We start from the raw sequence: 22,383 nt of genomic DNA, 5'->3' as shown, positions 1-22,383 counted from the left end.
ACCTCTCGTTCACCGTCTGGCCAGGTCCACAGTCATCTAACTGCAAGTTGCCGTCATTTTTTATATATCAGACTGTACTATCCTGGATACGTCCAAAGTAAGGCCTTGTCTATCTATTTGACTTAGCCTAATATTATATCTAATGGGGTAATATTTTAACCAATGATATTAAAAGTTATGTTTTAGATGAAAAGTCATTTCTCTCTGTGATACATTATATTAATACTTTTCGAAACCCTATAATACTACTGTGATTTCTTTCCAAGAGGTGTACACAGCCTTTAAGCAGTCTGTCTGCTGTGACATTAAGCACAGGACTGACCTAAGCCTGCAGCGCGAGCTCCAGCAGATAGTCTGCCTCTGGAGGATGAGCAGCAGTTTTCTTACCTGTGCACAGTCCTGAATGTTGTCCCAGCAGAGCACTGAAAGTGGCGGCTCTGTCCCTACATCGAGCTGTCCTCAGTGACGGCAGCATATGAGAGCTGACAGGATCCCCTACGAAACTGTGTATAATCAATGGCGCACTTTAACAACTGATGAGAACTTTAGGGGGTCACGTCTGGTCCTTGAAGCAAATAGCACAATCTCCAAGGCCTTGTCTCCCTACCAAGAAAGGAGCAGGTACAATAAAAAACACATTGCAGCCCATACTAGGGTTGTTTCGGGTATCAAATTGATACTTTTGTCAGGTATCGACCTCGATACCGGGATTTGCCTTTTTTCGATACTAGGCTTCACTATTGCGCAGTCTAGTATCAGAGAACATGGAGCGCGCTGCTCTCAGCGAGCTCCGTGTTCTCCTCAGCAGCACAGGAGAGAAGAAAGCACTCTCACCCTGTCCCAATGAGAGGAGAGGGGCGGGCGCACTGCGCCACCAATGAAAGTAAACGTTTAATACAAATACAGAAGGCTGCACCCGCCTCCTGTATTAAATGTTAACTATCATTGGTGGCGCAGTGCGCCCTCCCACCCAGTATTAAAATCATTGGTGGTGCAGTGCGCCCCTCCCCTCAACCCCCCTAGTATTAAAATCATTGGTGGCAGTGGCCACAGGGTCCCCTCCTCTTCATTCATTGGTGGTGCCGTGGCAGCTTCTGATCAGAGCCCCAGCAGTGTAATCGCGGGGCTCCGATCGGTTACCATTGCAGCCAGGGGAAAAAATTCCAAATGGGGTAGAATTGGGAAAAAAACGCAATTCTGATAAAGGTTTTTATTTATTTTTACACTGTACACTATACAGTAAAATTGACCTGTTGTCTTTAGTCTCCAGGTCAGTACGGTTCCAACGATACCACACTTGAATAATTCTTCCTGCGTTTTAATACTGAAAACTTTTTTCCATAACTATATTCTGACCCCTATAACTTTTTTGTAGCCATGTGTACGGCGCTGTGTGAGGGTGATACCAATTTTAAGTGTGTGCGACTTTTTGATCACTTTTTATTAAAACATTATTGGGTAGTTGAAGGGACAAAATATTGCAAATTGCCTGTTTTTATTTTTTTCCCCGCTACGCCATTTGCCGTATGCCAATAATATTGTTATATTTTAATCGTATGGGCATTTTTGCACGTGGCGATGCCCATGATGTTTAATTTTTTTATTGGTTAAGTATTTTTATTTTAAGGAAAGGGGGGTGATTTGAACTTTTTTTTTTTTATTTGTAAAAACAATTTTTTTTACTTTTTTTTAAGTCACCCTGGGTGACAATAACTGTCAATCATTCGATTGCCCATAGCATTCAGTGATGGCTAAATAGCCATCATTGAAGACTTCAGTTGTACTACATCAATACAAGGCTGCCCCCTAGTGGCCTGCATTCATACACACTCACCTAAAGAATTATTAGGAACACCTGTTCTATTTCTCATTAATGCAATTATCTAGTCAACCAATCACATGGCAGTTGCTTCGATGCATTTAGGGGGGTGCTCCTGGTCAAGACAATCTCCTGAACTCCAAACTGAATGTCAGAATGGGAAAGAAAGGGGATTTAAGCCATTTTGAGCGTGGCATGGTTGTTGGTGCCAGACGGGCCGGTCTGAGTATTTCACAATCTGCTCAGTTACTGGGATTTTCCCGCACAACCATTTCTAGGGTTTACAAAGAATGGTGTGAAAAGGGAAAAACATCCAGTATGCGGCCGTCCTGTGGGCGAAAATGCCTTGTGGATGCTAGAGGTCAGAGGAGAATGGGCCGACTGATTCAAGCTGATAGAAGAGCAACGTTGGCTGAAATAACCACTCGTTACAACCGAGGTCTGCAGCAAAGCATTTGTGAAGCCACAACACGCACAACCTTGAGGCGGATGGGCTACAACAGCAGAAGACCCCACCGGGTACCACTCATCTCCACTACAAATAGGAAAAAGAGGCTACAATCTGCACGAGCTCACCAAACCTGGACTGTTGAAGACTGGAAAAATGTTGACTGGTCTGATGAGTCTCGATTTCGGCTGAGACATTCAAATGGTAGAGTCCGAATTTGGGGTAAACAGAATGAGAACATGTATCCATCCTCTGATGGCTACTTCCAGCAGGATAATGCACCATGTCACAAAGCTCCAATCATTTCACATTGGTTTCTTGAACATGACAATGAGTTCACTGCACTAAAATGGCCCCACAGTCACCAGATCTCAACCCAATAGAGCATCTTTGGGATGTGGTGGAACGGGAGCTTCGTGCCCTGGATGTGCATCCCTCAAATCTCCATCAACTGCAAGATGCTATCCTATCAATATGGGCCAACATTTCTAAAGAATGCTATCAGCACCTTGTGGAATCAATGCCACGTAGAATTAAGGCAGTTCTGAAGGCGAAAGGGGGTCCAACACCGTATTAGTATGGGGGCACTAATAATTCTTTAGGTAAGTGTATACATCTAATTGACTCTGACGCCGGCTTGGGGCTTCGGTCATTTAGTTTGAGGTAACAGGTCCCCCAATCTTAGCTGGGCAACACTGTTACCGGACCGGAAGCGCGCGACTTCCGGTTCTGGTCTGCGCAGATGCCGTGGTCACATTTGACCACGGCATCTGAAAGGTAAGATTTATGTGATCAGCCTTATGGCTGATCACATACATGTGCCGCGGGTCTCTGCTATTTAAAATTGCAGAAACCCAGCGGCTAAGGCGCCCGCTGCACGCGCCATGTTTAGGGATCGGACCCATGACGTACAGCTACGTCATGGGTCCTTAAGGGGTTAAGTATAAATCACCCCCTTCCCCAATTTTACATATAAAATATATAAACAATAAATAAACATATTACATATCGCCATGTCCGAAAAGTCCAAACTATTAAAATATAAAAAAATGTCCTAAGCAGTAAACCTTTTAGTCACCTTGTCCCCCAACAAAATAGGATCAGACTGTTCTATTATGGGCCGGACGTTCCATAAAATGCGGAATGCACGCAGCTTTTTTTGGTGTGGTATCGAATATCGCAATACTTTTTTATGGTATCGAAACTGAATAAAAATTTTGGTATCGAAAGAACGCTACCCCCTGATCCCGCAGATCTAGAACAATAGTGATTAGTAGCCAGAATCAGGGATAAGCCAAAACATATTAAATCAGGTGGAGAACGCCGAGTGCCAGTGAATGAGAAGTTTACTCTGTTGTGTGAGCTGCCTATGTGCCCTGCTCCACCGCTAGATGATGGCTGGAGAGCTCCTGGACCCTACTTGACCTCTACACAAAGACCACTGTTTAGGTGGGGGAGGGAGGACGATTGAGTCCCTTGAGTTTCCTGTCCCTTTTCATACTCTTTGAATCCTGGTCCCATCAGGGGCAGAGGGTCTGGGACAGATTCTCCTGCTCTGCAGGGTGGGACATGTTTAGGGTTCATTAGATGGGAAGGTGCTGACCCTCAAACTATCCTTAGTGCTGTGGTCCAAAAATACAGAAATGAGACGCTGGAGTCACCCCCATATATATATATATACAGGTTTTATTGCACAGAATCAGGCCTCAGTGACGAGGCGATTGACGTCCTGACGATGGTTGCGGCAGTCGATACTTCGCCAGCTCCACGTCCACATCTACAAAGGTGAAGGCTGTATAGTTGAAATGCTGCAGGTTCTGGTACTTGGTGTTATCAAACGGCTCCTGGGGTGCAGGTTCCGGGGGAGAATCTGAAAAAGCAGACAAGTGATAGAAAAGCAAAAACACCTGGGGCACAAGGAGAGGAAACAGGAGTTAAGAGACACAAGGTAAGTAGTACTACCTCCACAGGTACTGCCACCCCCGCCAACACTGTGCTCCCCTCTACACATGGCTGCCGCAGCCAATCACAGGACGGTTCATGCCTATTTCTCAAAAATATGAATGTGTGCCTAAAGTACAAAGCCTGAGGAGGAGGAAGCTGTCCTGCTTCAGCCCCGATGAAACGCCAGCGGACATCTGGTTGAGCGGACAGTGGCATGTATAGAGGTCAACACCGCATGGCCTTCTCTGTGCCAGTGCTGGTGGAAGGATTCTTTCAGTTGAACCCCCAGCTCACTGGGGTATCATCTATTCGGTATGAACATGCTTCATCCGAAGACTTCAGTGTCCGAGATAATTAGATGATGAGATCATCACCACAACACTTCAGTCACTACTGAATCTGGAGCGACGATGCATGGGATCGGTGTAGAACACTGGAGGCTCCAGACCCCACCGCAGAGGCACTACCACTCAGCATAGTCTTCGCAGAATACTACCAGATGAATATCACTGAAGACACAATAAATCACTGTGCACTGAATGCCTCCTCTATAATCCCCTTCCATGGAACTTTCTAATGTGTCACCACATAAGCTCCTCCCACATGCATGATGTCATTGCCCCACTGCCCATGAGATGTCAGGTCCATTATTCAGATCCATTCGACAACAAACAGGGAGCAGAACCTTCTGAAGATGCACGGTGTGGAGGAGGTAGGAATCAATGTCCATAGGAAGACTCAAGTGCTGCCCCGGAACGGACCTCCATCTACTAGACAAGCATAACGGAGGGCGAGGGTGCGGGTATAAAGAGTGGCAGCTCACGTGGCAGACCCTCTTCAGTGCCCCAGAGACACTTCCATTAGATTTGGTCACACCACCATATTCCCAGGTCGTGTAGCATCTGTATAAATGACAAAAGCCGGAGACAGATGGAAAAGCCACTAAGCTTCGTGGTGGAGAAAAACCAAGAAGAACAAAACTGGATCCGTCAGAAAATATGGCTGTGTGAAAGTTGCCCAAAGCTTCTTCTGGACCTCACATGGACTTGTGACTGTAGTCTCCTGGGTTCTTAGTCCAGCATGAAATGTCCCTGCTTGAAACAGGGAGGACGGATACTAGAATTTCTTTCTTCTGGTAAACTTGTGTCTTAAAGTCCACTGTCCTGTACGATCTCGTGACCAGACAGAAGTCAATAGTCCTGCAGAAATGGAGTCAGCGCGCTACTACACCCTGGGTTATCTCCACCGTTTGGGAGTGATGTGGAGTCACCTGAATGAAAGTGACAAAGCTAGATGTGTTATACGATATGTCAATCCTCATTACTGACTAGAGCAGGTGCTGTATGAAATGTCCACCCTCTCATACAGGACATCAACACAGCCAGACCTATAGAGGGAGCTATACGAAATGTCCACCCTCTCATACAGGACATCCACACAGCCAGACCTATAGAGGGAGCTATACGAAATGTGCACCAGCTATACGAAATGTGCTCCATCTCATACATGACATCAACACAGCCAAACTTATAGCAGGTGCTATACGAAATGTCCACTGTCTCATACAGCACATCAACACAGCCAGACCTATAGAGGGAGCTATACGAAATGTGCACCCTCTCATACAGGACATCAACACAGCCAGACCTATAGAGGGAGCTATACGAAATGTGCACCAGCTATACGAAATGTGCACCATCTCATACATGACATCAACACAGCCAAACTTATAGCAGGTGCTATACGAAATGTCCACTGTCTCATACAGCACATCAACACAGCCAGACCTATAGAGGGAGCTATACGAAATGTCCACCCTCTCATACAGGACATAAACACAGCCAGACCTATAGAGGGAGCTATACGAAATGTGCACCATCTCATACATGACATCAACACAGCCAGACCTATAGCAGGTGCTATACGAAATGTCCACTGTCTCATACAGGACATCAACACAGCCAGACCTATAGGATCTATACGAAATGTCCACCCTCTCATACAGGACATCAACACAGCCAGACCTATAGAGGGAGCTATACGAAATGTCCACCCTCTCATACAGGACATCAACACAGCCAGACCTATAGGATCTATACGAAATGTCCACTGTCTCATACAGGACATCAACACAGCCAGACCTATAGGATCTATACGAAATGTCCACCCTCTCATACAGGACATCAACACAGCCAGACCTATATAAGGAGCTATACGAAATGTCCACCCTCTCATACAGGACATCAACACAGCCAGACTTATAGCAGGTGCTATACGAAATGTCCACTGTCTCATACATGACATTCACACAGCCAGACCTATAGAGGGAGCTATACGAAATGTCCACCCTCTCATACAGGACATCAACACAGCCAGACCTATAGAGGGAGCTATACGAAATGTCCACCCTCTCATACAGGACATAAACACAGCCAGACCTATAGAGGGAGCTATACGAAATGTCCACCCTCTCATACAGGACATCAACACAGCCAGACCTATAGCAGGTGCTATACGAAATGTCCACTGTCTCATACATGACATTCACACAGCCAGACCTATAGGTGCTATACGAAATGTCCACCCTCTCATACATGACATCCACACAGCCAGACCTATAGCAGGTGCTATACGAAATGTCCACCCTCTCATACAGGACATCAACACAGCCAGACCTATATAAGGAGCTATACGAAACATCTACTCTCTCATACATGACATCCACACAGCCAGACTTATAGCAGGTGCTATATGAAATGTCCACTGTCTCATACATGACATCCACACAGCCAGACCTATAGCAGGTGCTATACGAAATGTGCACCCTCTCATACATGACATCCACACAGCCAGACCTATAGAGGGAGCTATACGAAGGTCCAGCCTCTCATACATGACATCCACACAGCCAGACCTATAGCAGGTGCTATACGAAATGTCCACTGTCTCATACAGGACATCCACACAGCCAGACCTATAGCAGGTGCTATACGAAATGTGCACCCTCTCATACATGACATCCACACAGCCAGACCTATAGCAGGTGCTATACGAAATGTCCACCGTCTCATACATGACATCCACACAGCCAGACCTATAGCAGGTGCTATACGAAATGTGCACCCTCTCATACATGACATCCACACAGCCAGACCTATAGCAGGTGCTATACGAAATGTGCACCCTCTCATACATGACATCCACACAGCCAGACCTATAGCAGGTGCTATACGAAATGTCCACTGTCTCATACAGGACATCCACACAGCCAGACCTATAGCAGGTGCTATACGAAATGTCCACTGTCTCATACAGGACATCCACACAGCCAGACCTATAGCAGGTGCTATACGAAGGTCCAGCCTCTCATACAGGACATCCACACAGCCAGACCTATAGCAGGTGCTATACGCCTGACACCTTTGTACACAGCCGGACGCTACATACATTTTACTTATTGAGGCAGCACGCTGACTATGAACCAACATCTGTAATCTGCTTTCCTGCGTTGTTGCCATGTAGGCGCTTGACCCCAATACACACTAGTGTCAATTTCAAAGGAACCTATCTGTATATTTTTGGAGTGTGGGAGGAAACACACAAACATACAAGCTCCCTGCAGATGTCCCTGGTCAGATTCGAATCCAGTGCTAACCACTGAGCCACCGACGTTGAACCATTCTTCCATCTTTCATACATTCGTTTTTAGCGTCTGATGATAATGTAGGAGCACACTGTCCGCCTCACACAGGAAACATCCGCCATCATGGAGACGAATGTTCTGTAATCTCACCGTCCGCCTACCTTGTAATTAGAAGAGCAATGCTGCAGAATGTGGCCCCTATTATGGACAGTACAGAAGATATGCTATAAACTGGTGAAGATCCAGGTCCTATAACGTCAGACAACGATGTCACGCAGTAACCATGATCCCGCATGGACGTCTATCTCCTTTCTACTAGTATGTACCAGTCTCCAGGATCATGACCTGTATACACTACTGCAGGGAGTGAGCTGGAGAAGGAAGCAGGAGCCTCTACACCCGTATCAGGGCAGGGGAGACATACAGAGGGAAGAGGGATAGGAGATGGAGCTGAACAAGAGGGGAGCATGGAAGCAAGCCATCTCTATGCAGAGACAAGTCAGCAAGAAGCGGTGAAAACATTTAGGAGGAGGAATCTATGAGTCCCTGTTTTCTTATATTAGTCCATCAGGTCTGGAGCAGGAGCCAAGGTGAAGAGTCGGGGGCCACAGACATGGTGGACTGAGCAGTATACCTTTGCGCACAGGAACAAGAAGATAGGAAACAAAGGGTAGAAGAAATGTCTCCTCACATGATTCATGCAGCTCTGCCGCCTCCTTTTGTACTGGAAGCTCCTCAGATGTTGTAGTCGATAGGATCTGGGTCTTTCCAGACATGGGTGCTGGCATCTCTACTGCTCCTGGTGGAAGTTCCTTAGATGTTGTAGTTGATAGGATCTGGGTCTTTCCAGACATGGTTGCTGGCATCTCTACTATTCCTGTGAGAGGCTCCTCAGATGTGGTAGTCGATAGGATCTGGGTCTTTCCAGACATGGGTGCTGGATTCTCTACTGCTCCTGGTGGAAGTTCCTTAGATGTTGTAGTTAATAGAATCTTCGTCTCTACTGCTCCTGCGGGAAGCTCCTTAGATGTTAATTGGATTTTGGCCTCCTCAGAATCCGCAGCTGCTGTGGATGAAGCTCCTTGAGTAGAAACTGCCCTATCTGGTCCCTCCATTTTGTCTGCTACAGGTAAGGTCTTCTTTGTAGGTAGAGGAAAGGTCTGTAGACTTTGCTCTTCTATGGTCACCGCTGTGGCAAATTCTTGCAAGTCCTCCCTTCCCGTCCTTGTCTGGTCCATTTTCTCTAGGGGTATTGTGCTCTTCTTCTCCAGACTTGTGTGACCAGGACTAGAGGGAACTTTATGGGTGGCTGGAGGTAATCCTGGATGTCCTTCACTACTTTCTTCTTTACTTATATGTAAATCAGTGGCTGGCTCTTCCCCTTCACCCTCAGAATCAGAGCTGGAGTCAGAGCTTGAGCTGGAAGAGGAATCATCTTGTTTGTGAGACATCTCATCCACGCTCTGACCACTGCTGTATGAGACCTCCTGTCTAAGCTCCATCTCTCTGTCCAACTGTCCATCCAACCCTGCCACGTACTGCTGCAGACCCTTCACTGGTCTGAGGGGCTCATTTCTATTCTCACCTGTGGTTGCTTGCTGGAAATTAGAGATTTTCACTGGAAATGAGACCAGTGTCTTACTGATTCCTGTGGGAGGGGAGCCCTTACCTAGGAGAAAGAGACATCCAGTGTCATAGGGCAGTCACATGGAAACGTCGTTGAAGCTGCGAGCTCAGATCTGAGGCACACATGGTATTACTGGTCTAAGGTGGGGAAGTCTGGACCCTGGACCCAAAAGTACAGTCCATAACTGAATCAGAGACATAACATCTCACCACACACATATGAGGCGCTACATGTGACGACGACACTGACAACCCACCCACATGGTTTTCTGTATAGGGGGTGATCTATTGTTTTACATTTACTGACATCTGTTCACTTCTGTGCAGACTTTATAGGGGACTCTTCAGAAAGTCTGAATCTTCTGTGCTGAGATCTAATCATATGAGGCTACTGGTCTACATAAGAGAGGCACCATCCACATCAATCTTCACATACACCGCATGTCCAGTATCCAGACCAATGCTGAGATCTTACCATATGAGGGTAGTGGTCTAGATAAGAGTCACCATCCCTATATATCTCCACACACCATACCCCCAATATCCAGACCAGTGCTGAGATCTGATTATATGAGGGTACTAGTCTACATAAGGGAGGCACCATCTGCATCAATGACCACACACACCGTACCTCCAGTATCCAGACCAGTCCCAAGATCGGATCCTATGAGGATAGCGGTCTATGTAAGAGAGGCACCACCCATATCAATGTCCACACACACCGTACCTCCAGTATCCAGACCAGTCCTGAGATCTGATCCTATGAGGATAGCGGTCTACATAACAGAGGCACCACCCACATCAATGTCCACAGACATCATACCTCCAGTATCCGGACCAGTGGTGAGATCTCATCATATGAGGGTACTGGTCTAGATAACAGAGGCACCCCCCACATCAATGTCCACACACACCGTACCTCCAGTATCCAGACCAGTGCTGAGATCTCATCATATGAGGGTACTGGTCTACATAACAGAGGCACCATCCACACCAATGTCCACACACAAACATTACCTCCAGTATCCGGAACAGTGGTGAGATCTCATCATATGAGGGTACTGGTCTAGATAACAGAGGCACCCCCCACATCAATGTCCACACACACCGTACCTCCAGTATCCAGACCAGTGCTGAGATCTCATCATATGAGGGTACTGGTCTACATAACAGAGGCACCATCCACACCAATGTCCACACACAAACATTACCTCCAGTATCCGGACCAGTGGTGAGATCTCATCATATGAGGGTACTGGTCTAGATAACAGAGGCACCCCCCACATCAATGTCCACACACACCGTACCTCCAGTATCCAGACCAGTGCCGAGATCTGATCATATTAGGGTACTGGTCTACATAACAGAGGCACTATCCACATCAATGTCCACACACACCGTACCTCCAGTATCCAGACCAGTGCTGACATCTGATCATATTAGGGTACTGGTCTAGATAACAGAGGCACCCCCCACATCAATGTCCACACACACCGTACCTCCAGTATCCAGACCAGTGCCGAGATCTGATCATATTAGGGTACTGGTCTAGATAACAGAGGCACCCCCCACATCAATGTCCACACACACCGTACCTCCAGTATCCAGACCAGTGCCGAGATCTGATCATATGAGGGTACTGGTCTACATAACAGAGGCACCATCCACACCAATGTCCACACACACCGTACCTCCAGTATCCAGACCAGTGCCGAGATCTGATCATATTAGGGTACTGGTCTAGATAACAGAGGCACCACCCACATCAATGTCCACACACACCGTACCTCCAGTATCCAGACCAGTGCGGAGATCTGATCATATTAGGGTACTGGTCTAGATAACAGAGGCACCACCCACATCAATGTCCACACACACCGTACCTCCAGTATCCAGACCAGTGCCGAGATCTGATCATATTAGGGTACTGGTCTACATAACAGAGGCACTATCCACATCAATGTCCACACACACCGTACCTCCAGTATCCAGACCAGTGCTGACATCTGATCATATTAGGGTACTGGTCTAGATAACAGAGGCACCCCCCACATCAATGTCCACACACACCGTACCTCCAGTATCCAGACCAGTGCCGAGATCTGATCATATTAGGGTACTGGTCTAGATAACAGAGGCACTATCCACATCAATGTCCACACACACCGTACCTCCAGTATCCAGACCAGTGCTGAGATCTGATCATATTAGGGTACTGGTCTAGATAACAGAGGCACCACCCACATCAATGTCCACACACACCGTATCTCCAGTATCCAGATCAGTGCCGAGATCTGATCTGGTCTAGATAACAGAGGCACCCCCCACATCAATGTCCACACACACCGTACCTCCAGTATCCAGACCAGTGCGGAGATCTGATCATATTAGGGTACTGGTCTACATAACAGAGGCTCCCCCCACATCAATGTCCACACACACCGGTTCTCTCCTAAGAAGAGTCCTGAAAAGTGCCAAGGTTGGAGGACAGACGGCATGGTCGGATATCAGGGGACAATACTGCAGTGAACCAGGGTCTATAGGTGGGGGGGTATATGATGATGGGTCTCTCACCTCCACTCTCCATCCGGACTGAGGTCACACAGATCCGCGGCAGTAGCAGCACCTGCTGGACAGAGATGTGGACACCGGGTCACAAGTGAATCCCAATAATGATCCCAACACTCCCCAAACATAGGATGTGTGCACTGTACTGAAGGACAGAGAAAAGGGAGGAGCCCAAAATAGTAACTGTGGCAAACCCAGCCACTGTATATTGTCATTCCTGTATGTACGATGTTATTGTATATGTGTATGCCACTTTAAAGAACCAAGCGTATATATGTTTTGTGTAATATGGTTCAGGTGGGCTGTAACGTTGCTATGCTGGCTGCATGAAAACCGCCAGCATTCATGCAATTGTATGTTGTTATGTGAGGGCACCTAGATAGCTAATTGTATTGTATTTGTATATTCTGAGCGGCATTCACCTAATGATATGCACTCAGACTTGAGCTATCTGGGAATATGTTAAATGTCTGTGTTTGCTGTGGGGGTGTGACATTGTGTGTTTGGGTGGTGATTTCTGTCCTGTTGTTCCCACATGTGTATTGGCGATTTCCCTTTGTCCTGAGAGATAATGGGATTACTCCTCGGGTGTCTCCAGGGCAGAGAGGAGGAAACCATGATGCATTGTGGGGATGTGTTGTGTCGGTGTATCCTGAGTTGCTGCATATCTGTCCTGTGTCGCAGTCTTCCTTCTGGTCCACTAGGGGCGTGTACACCAGATGGGGAGCTGCATAAATATAATAGAGAGTTCCTGTTTTATACCTTCATGAAGTCTTGGCTCCTGTTTGGGGGATGGGATAACTACACTCTTGGGGATTTCTATATCACAATACTCCCCTGAGTATAAGCTCTTGTAAGAGCTTGCTCCTGTTTCCTGTCTACCAGCGGAGACCTTGTGGATCGTGCTACCCCTCCGCTACAATTGGTGGCAAGCAACGGGATTTCAACTACCCAGCAAAGCAACTTTCGGCAGAATTCTAGCGAATAGAAGAACGGAAGCAGCAATTCGTGAGTTTACTCATTCGGTTGAAAACGGAACCCGGGAACACGTGGAAACTCACGAACGGCCGGTGAATGGGCACGAATTATGCACTTTTGAAAGGAAGTACTTTGAAAGAGTTACTGGAGGCAAGGGGAACAGTAGCCAGCAACAAGACAAAGGTTATATTAATCGCAGAGCTAATGGAAGGAGACAGAGCCGCGGCTGCTGCAGCACCTCCAAGGGAGGAGGAGCCAACAGAATCTGAGAAGGAATACAGGAGCAGGATGGCTCTACTTCCACCAGCGCTATATGACCAGATGGCTGACAGAGTTTTTGGAGATGTGCAGGAATACATCATGCTTCGGAGGTCGCAGATGAACCAGCAGACTGGAGAAAGAGCCACGACGCCTGTTAACATCCTGCCAGGGAAAGCTAAAATTCCCTACCAAGCTTTTAAGAGCTATTTGGAAACGGAGGGTGAAGTAGATGACTACCTGCAGGATTTTAAACGGTTATGCCAGTTGCACAATATCAGTGCGGAGGATCGGGTACCCCTACTGGCAGGGAGACTATCTGGTCGCGCCGCAGAGGCATATCGTGCCGTACCTGACGAGGACAGTACAAACTATGCCAAGGTAAAACAGGCCATTTTAGCTAGGTATGCGATTACCTCCGAGGCCTACCGACTAAAGTTCAGAGACATTAAAAAGCCCGCCAGAGACACTCACACAGAATGGGCACACCGCCTACAACGAGCGGCAAAGGGGTGGTTGGAGGCCACCCAAGTTAACACCCTGGAAGACCTGTTCCAACTCATGGTAATGGAGCAGTTCTTTGACGGGATACCCGCGCACCTGCAAAATTGGGTGCGGGATCGGAAGCCACGCACCCTACAAGACGCAGCCAAGCTAGCAGATGAGTTCCAGGATACCAGGAGGGAACAGCGCACTCAATCGAAACCAACCTATGGATCTACCACACCAGTACCAACCGTAAACACAGCCGTTCCAGCACGCCCGGGGGTAAGCAATAACACCTACACCCCCAGGTATCAAGCTCGCCCCCCCCGATACGATGCCACACCTGTAACCAACAGGGACATATGCAGCGGGAATGTCCCCGCAACCGACCACGGCCCAGCTGGAACCCCCCGGTAGCCAACAACCGGGCAGCGGTTCATTGTGCCCAAGCGGAACCCTACAGAGTACCCGAGGTCCTAGCTTCCACCGAGGAACCCCTGGGCACACTACATGAGGTGAACCCTATCCAAGCCGCCTCTGAGAACCGCCAAGGGCACCGACAAGAGGTACAGATGGAGGGGAGAAAGGTACAGGGGTTACGAGACTCTGGGGCTACTATAACGCTGGTCCGCAACCACCTAGTACCCAAAGGCAACCTCACGGGAGAGTGTGTAGCAGTGCGTGTAGCAGGGGGAGCGATCTACAAGATCCCCACGGCCAAAGTCCACCTGAATTGGGGAGCAGGGAATGGGAATGTGGAGGTGGGCCTGATGCAGGACTTACCCGCAGACGTTATTTTGGGCAACGACCTGGGGGAGCTGACTTCAGCTTTTGTTCCCCAGTCCATCAGCCATGAAGCTTATCCGGTTGTGACCCGGCAACAGGCTCGCACCACAGCACCACCTAACCACTCTGAGGCTCAGGTAAGCAATGTACCCCCCATGCCTAATGTCACCCCCTGGGCGTCCCCCCTAGAATTCGGGTCAGAAGTGGCCCTAGACCCTTCCTTACAGCTATACAAAGACCGTGTGGATAAAAATCAGGCAGGGTTAGAAGGGGAAAGGTACACTTGGGAAAAGGGACTCCTATACCGCCAAGCCGAAAAAGTAATAGCCGGAGCGATCCCTATACCCATGAAGCAATTAATTGTCCCCCGGAAATATAGATTGGAACTGCTGCGCATAGCACACGACATACCCCTGTCCGGACACTTAGGGATCAGTCGTACTAAACACCGGCTGACCCAGAATTTCTTTTGGCCTGGTATCTCCCAGGATGTACGGCGATATTGCCAGACCTGTGATACCTGCCAAAGGGTAGGGAAGAGGGGTGACCGATACAAGGCCCGGCTACGATCCCTACCCATAATTGAGGAACCCTTTAGCCGGGTCGCAGTAGATATAATAGGACCCTTAGCTAAACCCAGCCCTTCCGGCAAGAAATACGTTCTAACGGTGGTAGACTACGCCACCAGATACCCTGAGGCAGTGGCCTTGACCAATGTGCATGCTGAAACGGTGGCCGATGCCCTGATGCGAATATTCTCCCGCGTGGGATTTCCCCGGGAGATTATTTCGGATAGGGGCACTCAGTTCACCGCTGAAGTAATGCACCAGCTCTGGAAGATATGTGGGGTACAACAAATTTTGAACTCCGCATATCACCCCCAGTCCAACGGGCTCTGTGAACGTTTTAACGGCACCCTCAAACAGATGATCCGTACGTTCATGGATACCCAGAGAGACTGGGAAAGGTTCCTTCCCCACTTAATGTTTGCATATAGGCAAGTACCCCAAGAATCCACCGGATTCTCCCCTTTCGAACTTCTGTTCGGAAGGAGAGTGAGGGGCCCCCTCGATTTAATCCGAGAACATTGGGAAGGGGAGGGGACCATTAATGGTACACCTATCGTACCATATGTGCTGGAGTTTAGGGAACGCTTGGAGGCTCTAACTCAGACTGTACGCGACAACCTCCGGGCGGCCCAACAGCGACAGAGCCGATGGTACGATAGGGGAGCCAGGGACCGCAGCTTTCAAGTCGGGCAAAAGGTATTAATCTTACGACCGGTCCACAAAGACAAGCTGCAGGCTTCCTGGCAGGGCCCATACAAGGTGGTAGAACAAATATGTGATACCACCTATGTGATCGGCCCAGCCAAACGCATGCTCCACGTAAACATGCTCAAACCTTACCAGGAGCGGACCGAAGAGGTCACCGCAATTTGCGCATCAGTGGCCGAAGACTTTGATAATTTACCTCTCCCAGACCTCCTAGATCAGGAGGGCCGGAACGGAGATTTGGGAGAGATACAGTTAGGAGAGCGGCTAAGCGCACAGGAACGTGCCCAAGTCCAAAACCTAATTAGGGAAAAAGGGGCCACCTTCTCTAACCTACCCGGGTACACCCCATTGGCCACCCATAAGGTAGAAACCCTAGACCAGACTCCCCTTCGCCAACCGGCCTACCGTATCCCCGAATCAGTCAAAGGGAGTATGCATAAAGAGCTTGAGGAGATGCTACAGCTAGGAGTGATAGAGCACTCTGAGAGCCCTTGGGCCTCCCCAGTAGTTTTAGTGCCGAAACGGGACGACCCGCTTCTGCGTAGACTACCGGAGGCTCAACGACAAAACCACCTCCGATGTTTACCCGATGCCCAGGATAGACGAGCTCTTGGATAAAATGGCCAGAGGCCAGTACCTCACCACAATAGATCTGTGCAAAGGGTACTGGCAAATTCCACTAGCCGAGGACGCCACCCCTAAGTCGGCGTTTGTCACCCCGTTTGGCCTGTACCAGTTTAAAGTCATGCCATTCGGGATGAAAAATGCCCCGGCTACCTTTCAGAGGATGGTGGATCGGCGACTGGATGGGTTTCAGAAGTAAGCTTGCGCCTACTTAGACGATATCGCCATTTTTAGCTGCTCCTGGCCTGAACATCTGACCCACATAGGAGCCGTACTAGACCGGATTAGGGAAGCAGGGTTGACCCTCAAACCCAGCAAGTGCCACATAGGGATGGCCGAGGTCCAGTTCTTAGGACACTGGGTAGGAAGCGGTCAACAAAAACCCGAGCCGGCCAAAATAGAGGCTGTCGCCAAGTGGCCCACCCCTCGCACCAAGACACAGGTCTTAGCATTCCTAGGTACCGCAGGGTATTATCGCAAATTTGTACCCAACTACAGCGCCCTGGCCAAACCCCTCACTGATTTAACCCGCAAGAACCTGCCCAAGATAGTAACCTGGGCCCCAGAGTGTGAACATGCATTCCAACAGCTCAAAACGGCACTTGTTAACTCTCCTGTACTTTCGGCTCCTGATCCAACTAAACGATTTCTCGTTCATACAGACGCTTCTAGGTTTGGATTGGGAGCAGTACTGAGCCAAGTCGGAGCGGATGGCGGCGAGCACCCAGTGGCTTATTTAAGCAGGAAACTTTTACCCCGGGAAGTGAGCTACGCCGCCATCGAAAAGAAGTGCCTGGCCGTGATGTGGGCCCTCAAAAAGTTGCAACCCTATTTGTACGGACAACCGTTTTCTTTACTCACAGATCACAACCCGTTGGTGTGGCTGAACAGGGTGGCAGGAGACAATGCCCGGCTGCTGCGCTGGAGTTTGGCGTTGCAGCCTTTTGACTTTACCATCCACTACCGCCCTGGGAAGCAAAACGGCAACGTTGACGGGTTATCCAGACAAACGGACATTGACAAGTGATCCGTGAGTACTCCTCCGGACATCCCCAAGCCGATCTGTTAGGATCAGACTGTGTATGCCGGCTTGGTTCTGGGGGAGCATTGTGGCAAACCTAGCCACTGTATATTGTCATTCCTGTATGTACGATGTTATTGCATATGTGTATGCCACTTTAAAGAACCAAGCGTATATATGTTTTGTGTAATATGGTTCAGGTAGGAATATGTTAAATGTCTGTGGTTACTGTAAGGGGTGTGACATTGTGTGTTTGGGTGGGGATTCCTGTCCTGTTGTTCCACATGTGTATTGGTGATTTCCCTTTGTCCTGAGAGATAATTGGATTACTCCTCGGGTGTCTCCAGGGCAGAGAGGAGGAAACCATGATGCATTGTGGGGATGTGTTGTGTCTGTGTATCCTGAATTGCTACATATCTGTCCTGTGTCGCAGTCTTCCTTCTGGTCCCCTAGGGGCGTGAACGATTGGTTGCTGTACTTACATTGTATGTGTTGTAATATATTGATTGGTTGTATTTCAAACCCCTGTGGGCAGTACTATGTTTTTGGTTTGTGAATAAAAGAGGCTGTACGTGAAGTACAGTCAGACCACTGTTTTATACCTTCATGAAGTCTTGGCTCCTGTTTGGGGGATGGGATAACTACACTCTTGGGGATTGCTATATCACAATACTCCCCTGAGTATAAGCTCTTGTAAGAGCTTGCTCCTGTTTCCTGTCTACCAGCGGAGACCTTGTGGATCGTGCTACCCCTCCGCTACAAGCGCTTTTTATGTTATGCTAATGAAGCTCCAAGGAGCCCAAAGGGGCGTTTTTTTCCCTCTGCGGTGCCCAGTGACGCCCCCCTGCAGTGCCCAAGAACGCCTCCTGATCCTGAAATTACCTCCCACAGCCCCGGCAAGCGATTCCACCCCCTCGCCACGTCATCGTCTACCTTCAAGAAATGCCCCGTTCTTCTTCCTGTCGGCGGCCAGAAAACTTGCGCAGGCGCAGTACCGCCTGCGCGATCATCAAGCTCCTAAGGGCAACAGCGCTCAGATTACATCACAGGGCTCGGCGCATGCCCAGTGAGACTTTTGAGGCTGTTGCCCTCAGGAGCTTGATGATCGCGCAGGCGGTACTGCGCCTGCGCAAGTTTTCTGGCCGCCGACAGGAAGAAGAACGGGGCATTTCTTGAAGGTAGACGATGACGTGGGGGGGGGGGGGGGCGGAACCGTTTGCCGGGGCTGTGGGAGGTAATTTCAGGATCAGGAGGCGTTCTTGGGCACTGCAGGGGGGCGTCACTGGGCACCGCAGAGGGAAAAAAACGCCCCTCTGGGCACCTTGGAGCTTCATTAGCATAACAGAAAAGGGGCTTTTTTTTATCAAAAGGACAAAACGAAATAAAGTAAGAAGACGACAGCAGGAAATAAGGTACTTTACTGAACATGGCGATGGTGGGAACTTCATCTCTCATCATGACAACGACCCAAAGAAGACATCCAAATCACCAAGGAATGGCTTCACCAGAAGAAGAGGAAAGCTTTGGAATGGCCCAGACCTGAATCCGATTGGCAACCTGTGGGGTGATCTGAGGAGGGCTGTGCCCAGGAGATGCCCTCGCAGTCTGTGGGGTGATCTGAAGAGGGCTGTGCCCAGGAGATGCCCTCGCAGTCTGTGGGGTGATCTGAAGAGGGCCGTGCCCAGGAGATGCCCTCGCAATCTGTGGGGTGATCGGAAGAGGGCTGTGCCCAGGAGATGCCCTCGCAATCTGTGGGGTGATCTGAAGAGGGCTGTGCCCAGGAGATGCCCTCGCAATCTGTGGGGTGATCTGAAGAGGGCTGTGCCCAGGAGATGCCCTCGCAGTCTGTGGGGTGATCTGAAGAGGGCTGTGCCCAGGAGATACCCTCGCAATCTGTGGGGTGATCTGAAGAGGGCTGTGCCCAGGAGATGCCCTCGCAGTCTGTGGGGTGATCTGAAGAGGGCTGTGCCCAGGAGATGCCCTCGCAGTCTGTGGGGTGATCTGAAGAGGGCTGTGCCCAGGAGATGCCCTCGCAATCTGTGGGGTGATCTGAAGAGGGTTGTGCCCAGGAGATGCCCTCGCAGTCTGTGGGGTGATCTGAAGAGGGCTGTGCCCAGGAGATGACCTCGCAATCTGTGGGGTGATCTGAAGAGGGCTGTGCCCAGGAGATGCCCTCGCAATCTGTGGGGTGATCTGAAGAGGGCTGTGCCCAGGAGATGCCCTCGCAATCTGTGGGGTGATCTGAAGAGGGCTGTGCCCAGGAGATGCCCTCGCAATCTGTGGGGTGATCTGAAGAGGGCTGTGCCCAGGAGATGCCCTCACAATCTGTGGGGTGATCTGAGGAGGGCTGTGCCCAGGAGATGCCCTCACAGTCTGTGGGGTGATCTGAAGAGGGCTGTGCCCAGGAGATGCCCTCGCAGTCTGTGGGGTGATCTGAAGAGAGCTGTGCCCAGGAGATGCCCTCGCAATCTGTGGGGTGATCTGAAGAGGGCTGTGCCCAGGAGATGCCCTCGCCATCTGTGGGGTGATCTGAAGAGGGCTGTGCCCAGGAGATACCCTCGCAATCTGTGGGGTGATCTGAAGAGGGCTGTGCCCAGGAGATGCCCTCGCAGTCTGTGGGGTGATCTGAAGAGGGCTGTGCCCAGGAGATACCCTCGCAATCTGTGGGGTGATCTGAAGAGGGCTGTGCCCAGGAGATACCCTCGCAATCTGTGGGGTGATCTGAAGAGGGCTGTGCCCAGGAGATGCCCTCGCAATCTGTGGGGTGATCTGAAGAGGGCCGTGCCCAGGAGATGCCCTCGCAATCTGTGGGGTGATCTGAAGAGGGCTGTGCCCAGGAGATGCCCTCGCAATCTGTGGGGTCATCTGAAGAGGGCTGTGCCCAGGAGATGCCCTCGCAATCTGTGGGGTGATCTGAAGAGGGCTGTGCCCAGGAGATGCCCTCGCAGTCTGTGGGGTGATCTGAAGAGGGCTGTGCCCAGGAGATGCCCTCGCAATCTGTGGGGTGATCTGAAGAGGGCCGTGCCCAGGAGATGCCCTCGCAATCTGTGGGGTGATCTGAAGAGGGCTGTGCCCAGGAGATGACCTCGCAATCTGTGGGGTCATCTGAAGAGGGCTGTGCCCAGGAGATGCCCTCGCAATCTGTGGGGTGATCTGAAGAGGGCTGTGCCCAGGAGATGCCCTCGCAGTCTGTGGGGTGATCTGAAGAGGGCCGTGCCCAGGAGATGCCCTCGCAATCTGTGAGGTGATCTGAAGAGGGCCGTGCCCAGGAGATGACCTCGCAATCTGTGGGGTCATCTGAAGAGGGCTGTGCCCAGGAGATGCCCTCGCAATCTGTGGGGTCATCTGAAGAGGGCTGTGCCCAGGAGATGCCCTCGCAATCTGTGGGGTGATCTGAAGAGGGCTGTGCCCAGGAGATGCCCTCGCAATCTGTGGGGTGATCTGAAGAGGGCTGTGCCCAGGAGATGCCCTCGCAATCTGTGGGGTGATCTGAAGAGGGCTGTGCCCAGGAGATGCCCTCGCAATCTGTGGGGTGATCTGAAGAGGGCTGTGCCCAGGAGATGCCCTCACAATCTGTGGGGTGATCTGAGGAGGGCTGTGCCCAGGAGATGCCCTCACAGTCTGTGGGGTGATCTGAAGAGGGCTGTGCCCAGGAGATACCCTCGCAATCTGTGGGGTGATCTGAAGAGGGCTGTGCCCAGGAGATGCCCTCGCAATCTGCGGGGTGATCTGAAGAGGGCTGTGCCCAGGAGATGCCCTCACAATCTGTGGGGTGATCTGAAGAGGGCTGTGCCCAGGAGATGCCCTCGCAATCTGTGGGGTGATCTGAAGAGGGCTGTGCCCAGGAGATGCCCTCGCAATCTGTGGGGTGATCTGAAGAGGGCTGTGCCCAGGAGATGCCCTCGCAATCTGTGGGGTGATCTGAAGAGGGCTGTGCCCAGGAGATGCCCTCACAATCTGTGGGGTGATCTGAAGAGGGCTGTGCCCAGGAGATGCCCTCACAGTCTGTGGGGTGATCTGAAGAGGGCTGTGCCCAGGAGATGCCCTCGCAGTCTGTGGGGTGATCTGAAGAGAGCTGTGCCCAGGAGATGCCCTCGCAATCTGTGGGGTGATCTGAAGAGGGCTGTGCCCAGGAGATGCCCTCGCCATCTGTGGGGTGATCTGAAGAGGGCTGTGCCCAGGAGATACCCTCGCAATCTGTGGGGTGATCTGAAGAGGGCTGTGCCCAGGAGATGCCCTCGCCATCTGTGGGGTGATCTGAAGAGGGCTGTGCCCAGGAGATACCCTCGCAATCTGTGGGGTGATCTGAAGAGGGCTGTGCCCAGGAGATGCCCTCGCAATCTGTGGGGTGATCTGAAGAGGGCTGTGCCCAGGAGATACCCTCGCAATCTGTGGGGTGATCTGAAGAGGGCTGTGCCCAGGAGATGCCCTCGCAATCTGTGGGGTGATCTGAAGAGGGCCATGCTGATAGACTCAGACCCAAACAGACTGAGGCTGGAATAACATCAAAAGGGGCTTCAACAAAGTATTAGTTTAGGGTGCGCAGACTTCTGCAACCAGATTATTATATTCTTGTATGTTTTCTTCCCTCCACCTACAAGATTTCAGTATATCCACCTCCTGTCATGTTATATTATATATCAGACCTAACACACGGGGGGAGGAGTCAGACATATCACACGGGGGGAGGGGTCAGACATATCACACGCAGTCTCTCATCACACGGGGGATACACTCGGGGCCCGCGGACTCTTTACCTTCATCCTCCCCACTGCTCTCAGCGCCGCCGCCATTCTATCCTCACTCACAGGGAATGACAAACACAAGAGGTCAAACTGATACCCCGCCCACTTCGGCCGCCATTTTCCCAGAGCCTCCCCCGTGTTTATAAGAGGAGATAGTCTC

At 50.3% G+C, this 22,383-nt stretch overlaps 1 protein-coding gene across 5 annotated transcripts; it reads right to left on the bottom strand.

Annotated features, from left to right (window-relative positions):
• Nucleotides 1–3,934: 3,934 nt before the first annotated feature.
• On the bottom strand, nt 3,935–22,356 carry NDUFV3 (NADH:ubiquinone oxidoreductase subunit V3). Of its 5 annotated transcripts, none has more exons than XM_040422732.1 (5): nt 22,236–22,356; nt 12,055–12,109; nt 8,721–9,523; nt 8,546–8,642; nt 3,935–4,137 (listed from the first exon to the last, which is right to left on the bottom strand). In XM_040422732.1, the coding sequence occupies exons 1-5, from the start codon at nt 22,269–22,271 to the stop codon at nt 3,974–3,976; spliced, it is 1,155 nt and encodes a 384-aa protein (XP_040278666.1). In that variant the 5' UTR covers nt 22,272–22,356; the 3' UTR covers nt 3,935–3,973. The 5 variants fall into 5 exon arrangements, with proteins under 5 accessions (XP_040278666.1, XP_040278668.1, XP_040278667.1 ...); XM_040422734.1 differs by having other exon boundaries at nt 8,546–8,673; nt 8,830–9,523; XM_040422733.1 differs by having other exon boundaries at nt 8,546–8,698; nt 8,801–9,523; nt 22,236–22,355.
• Between the last annotated feature and the right edge of the window lie 27 nt (nt 22,357–22,383).

The sequence above is a fragment of the Bufo bufo genome, chromosome 3 (genome assembly GCF_905171765.1).
Source record: "Bufo bufo chromosome 3, aBufBuf1.1, whole genome shotgun sequence".
Lineage (NCBI taxonomy): Eukaryota > Metazoa > Chordata > Amphibia > Anura > Bufonidae > Bufo > Bufo bufo.
The sequence above is the reverse complement of the archived record's forward strand: the minus strand, read 5'-3'. Positions and strand labels throughout refer to the sequence as shown.

Excerpts from the sequence above, each read along its gene's own strand:
- NDUFV3 (XM_040422729.1), bottom strand. The coding sequence starts at position 22,271 with ATGGCGGCGGCGCTGAGAGCAGTGGGGAGGATGAAG. Across the intron at positions 12,110-22,235 it reads GAGCAGTGGGGAGGATGAAG|CAGGTGCTGCTACTGCCGCG; the intron begins GTAAAGAGTCCG and ends ATCTCTGTCCAG. Across the intron at positions 9,524-12,054 it reads AGTCCGGATGGAGAGTGGAG|GTAAGGGCTCCCCTCCCACA; the intron begins GTGAGAGACCCA and ends TCTTTCTCCTAG.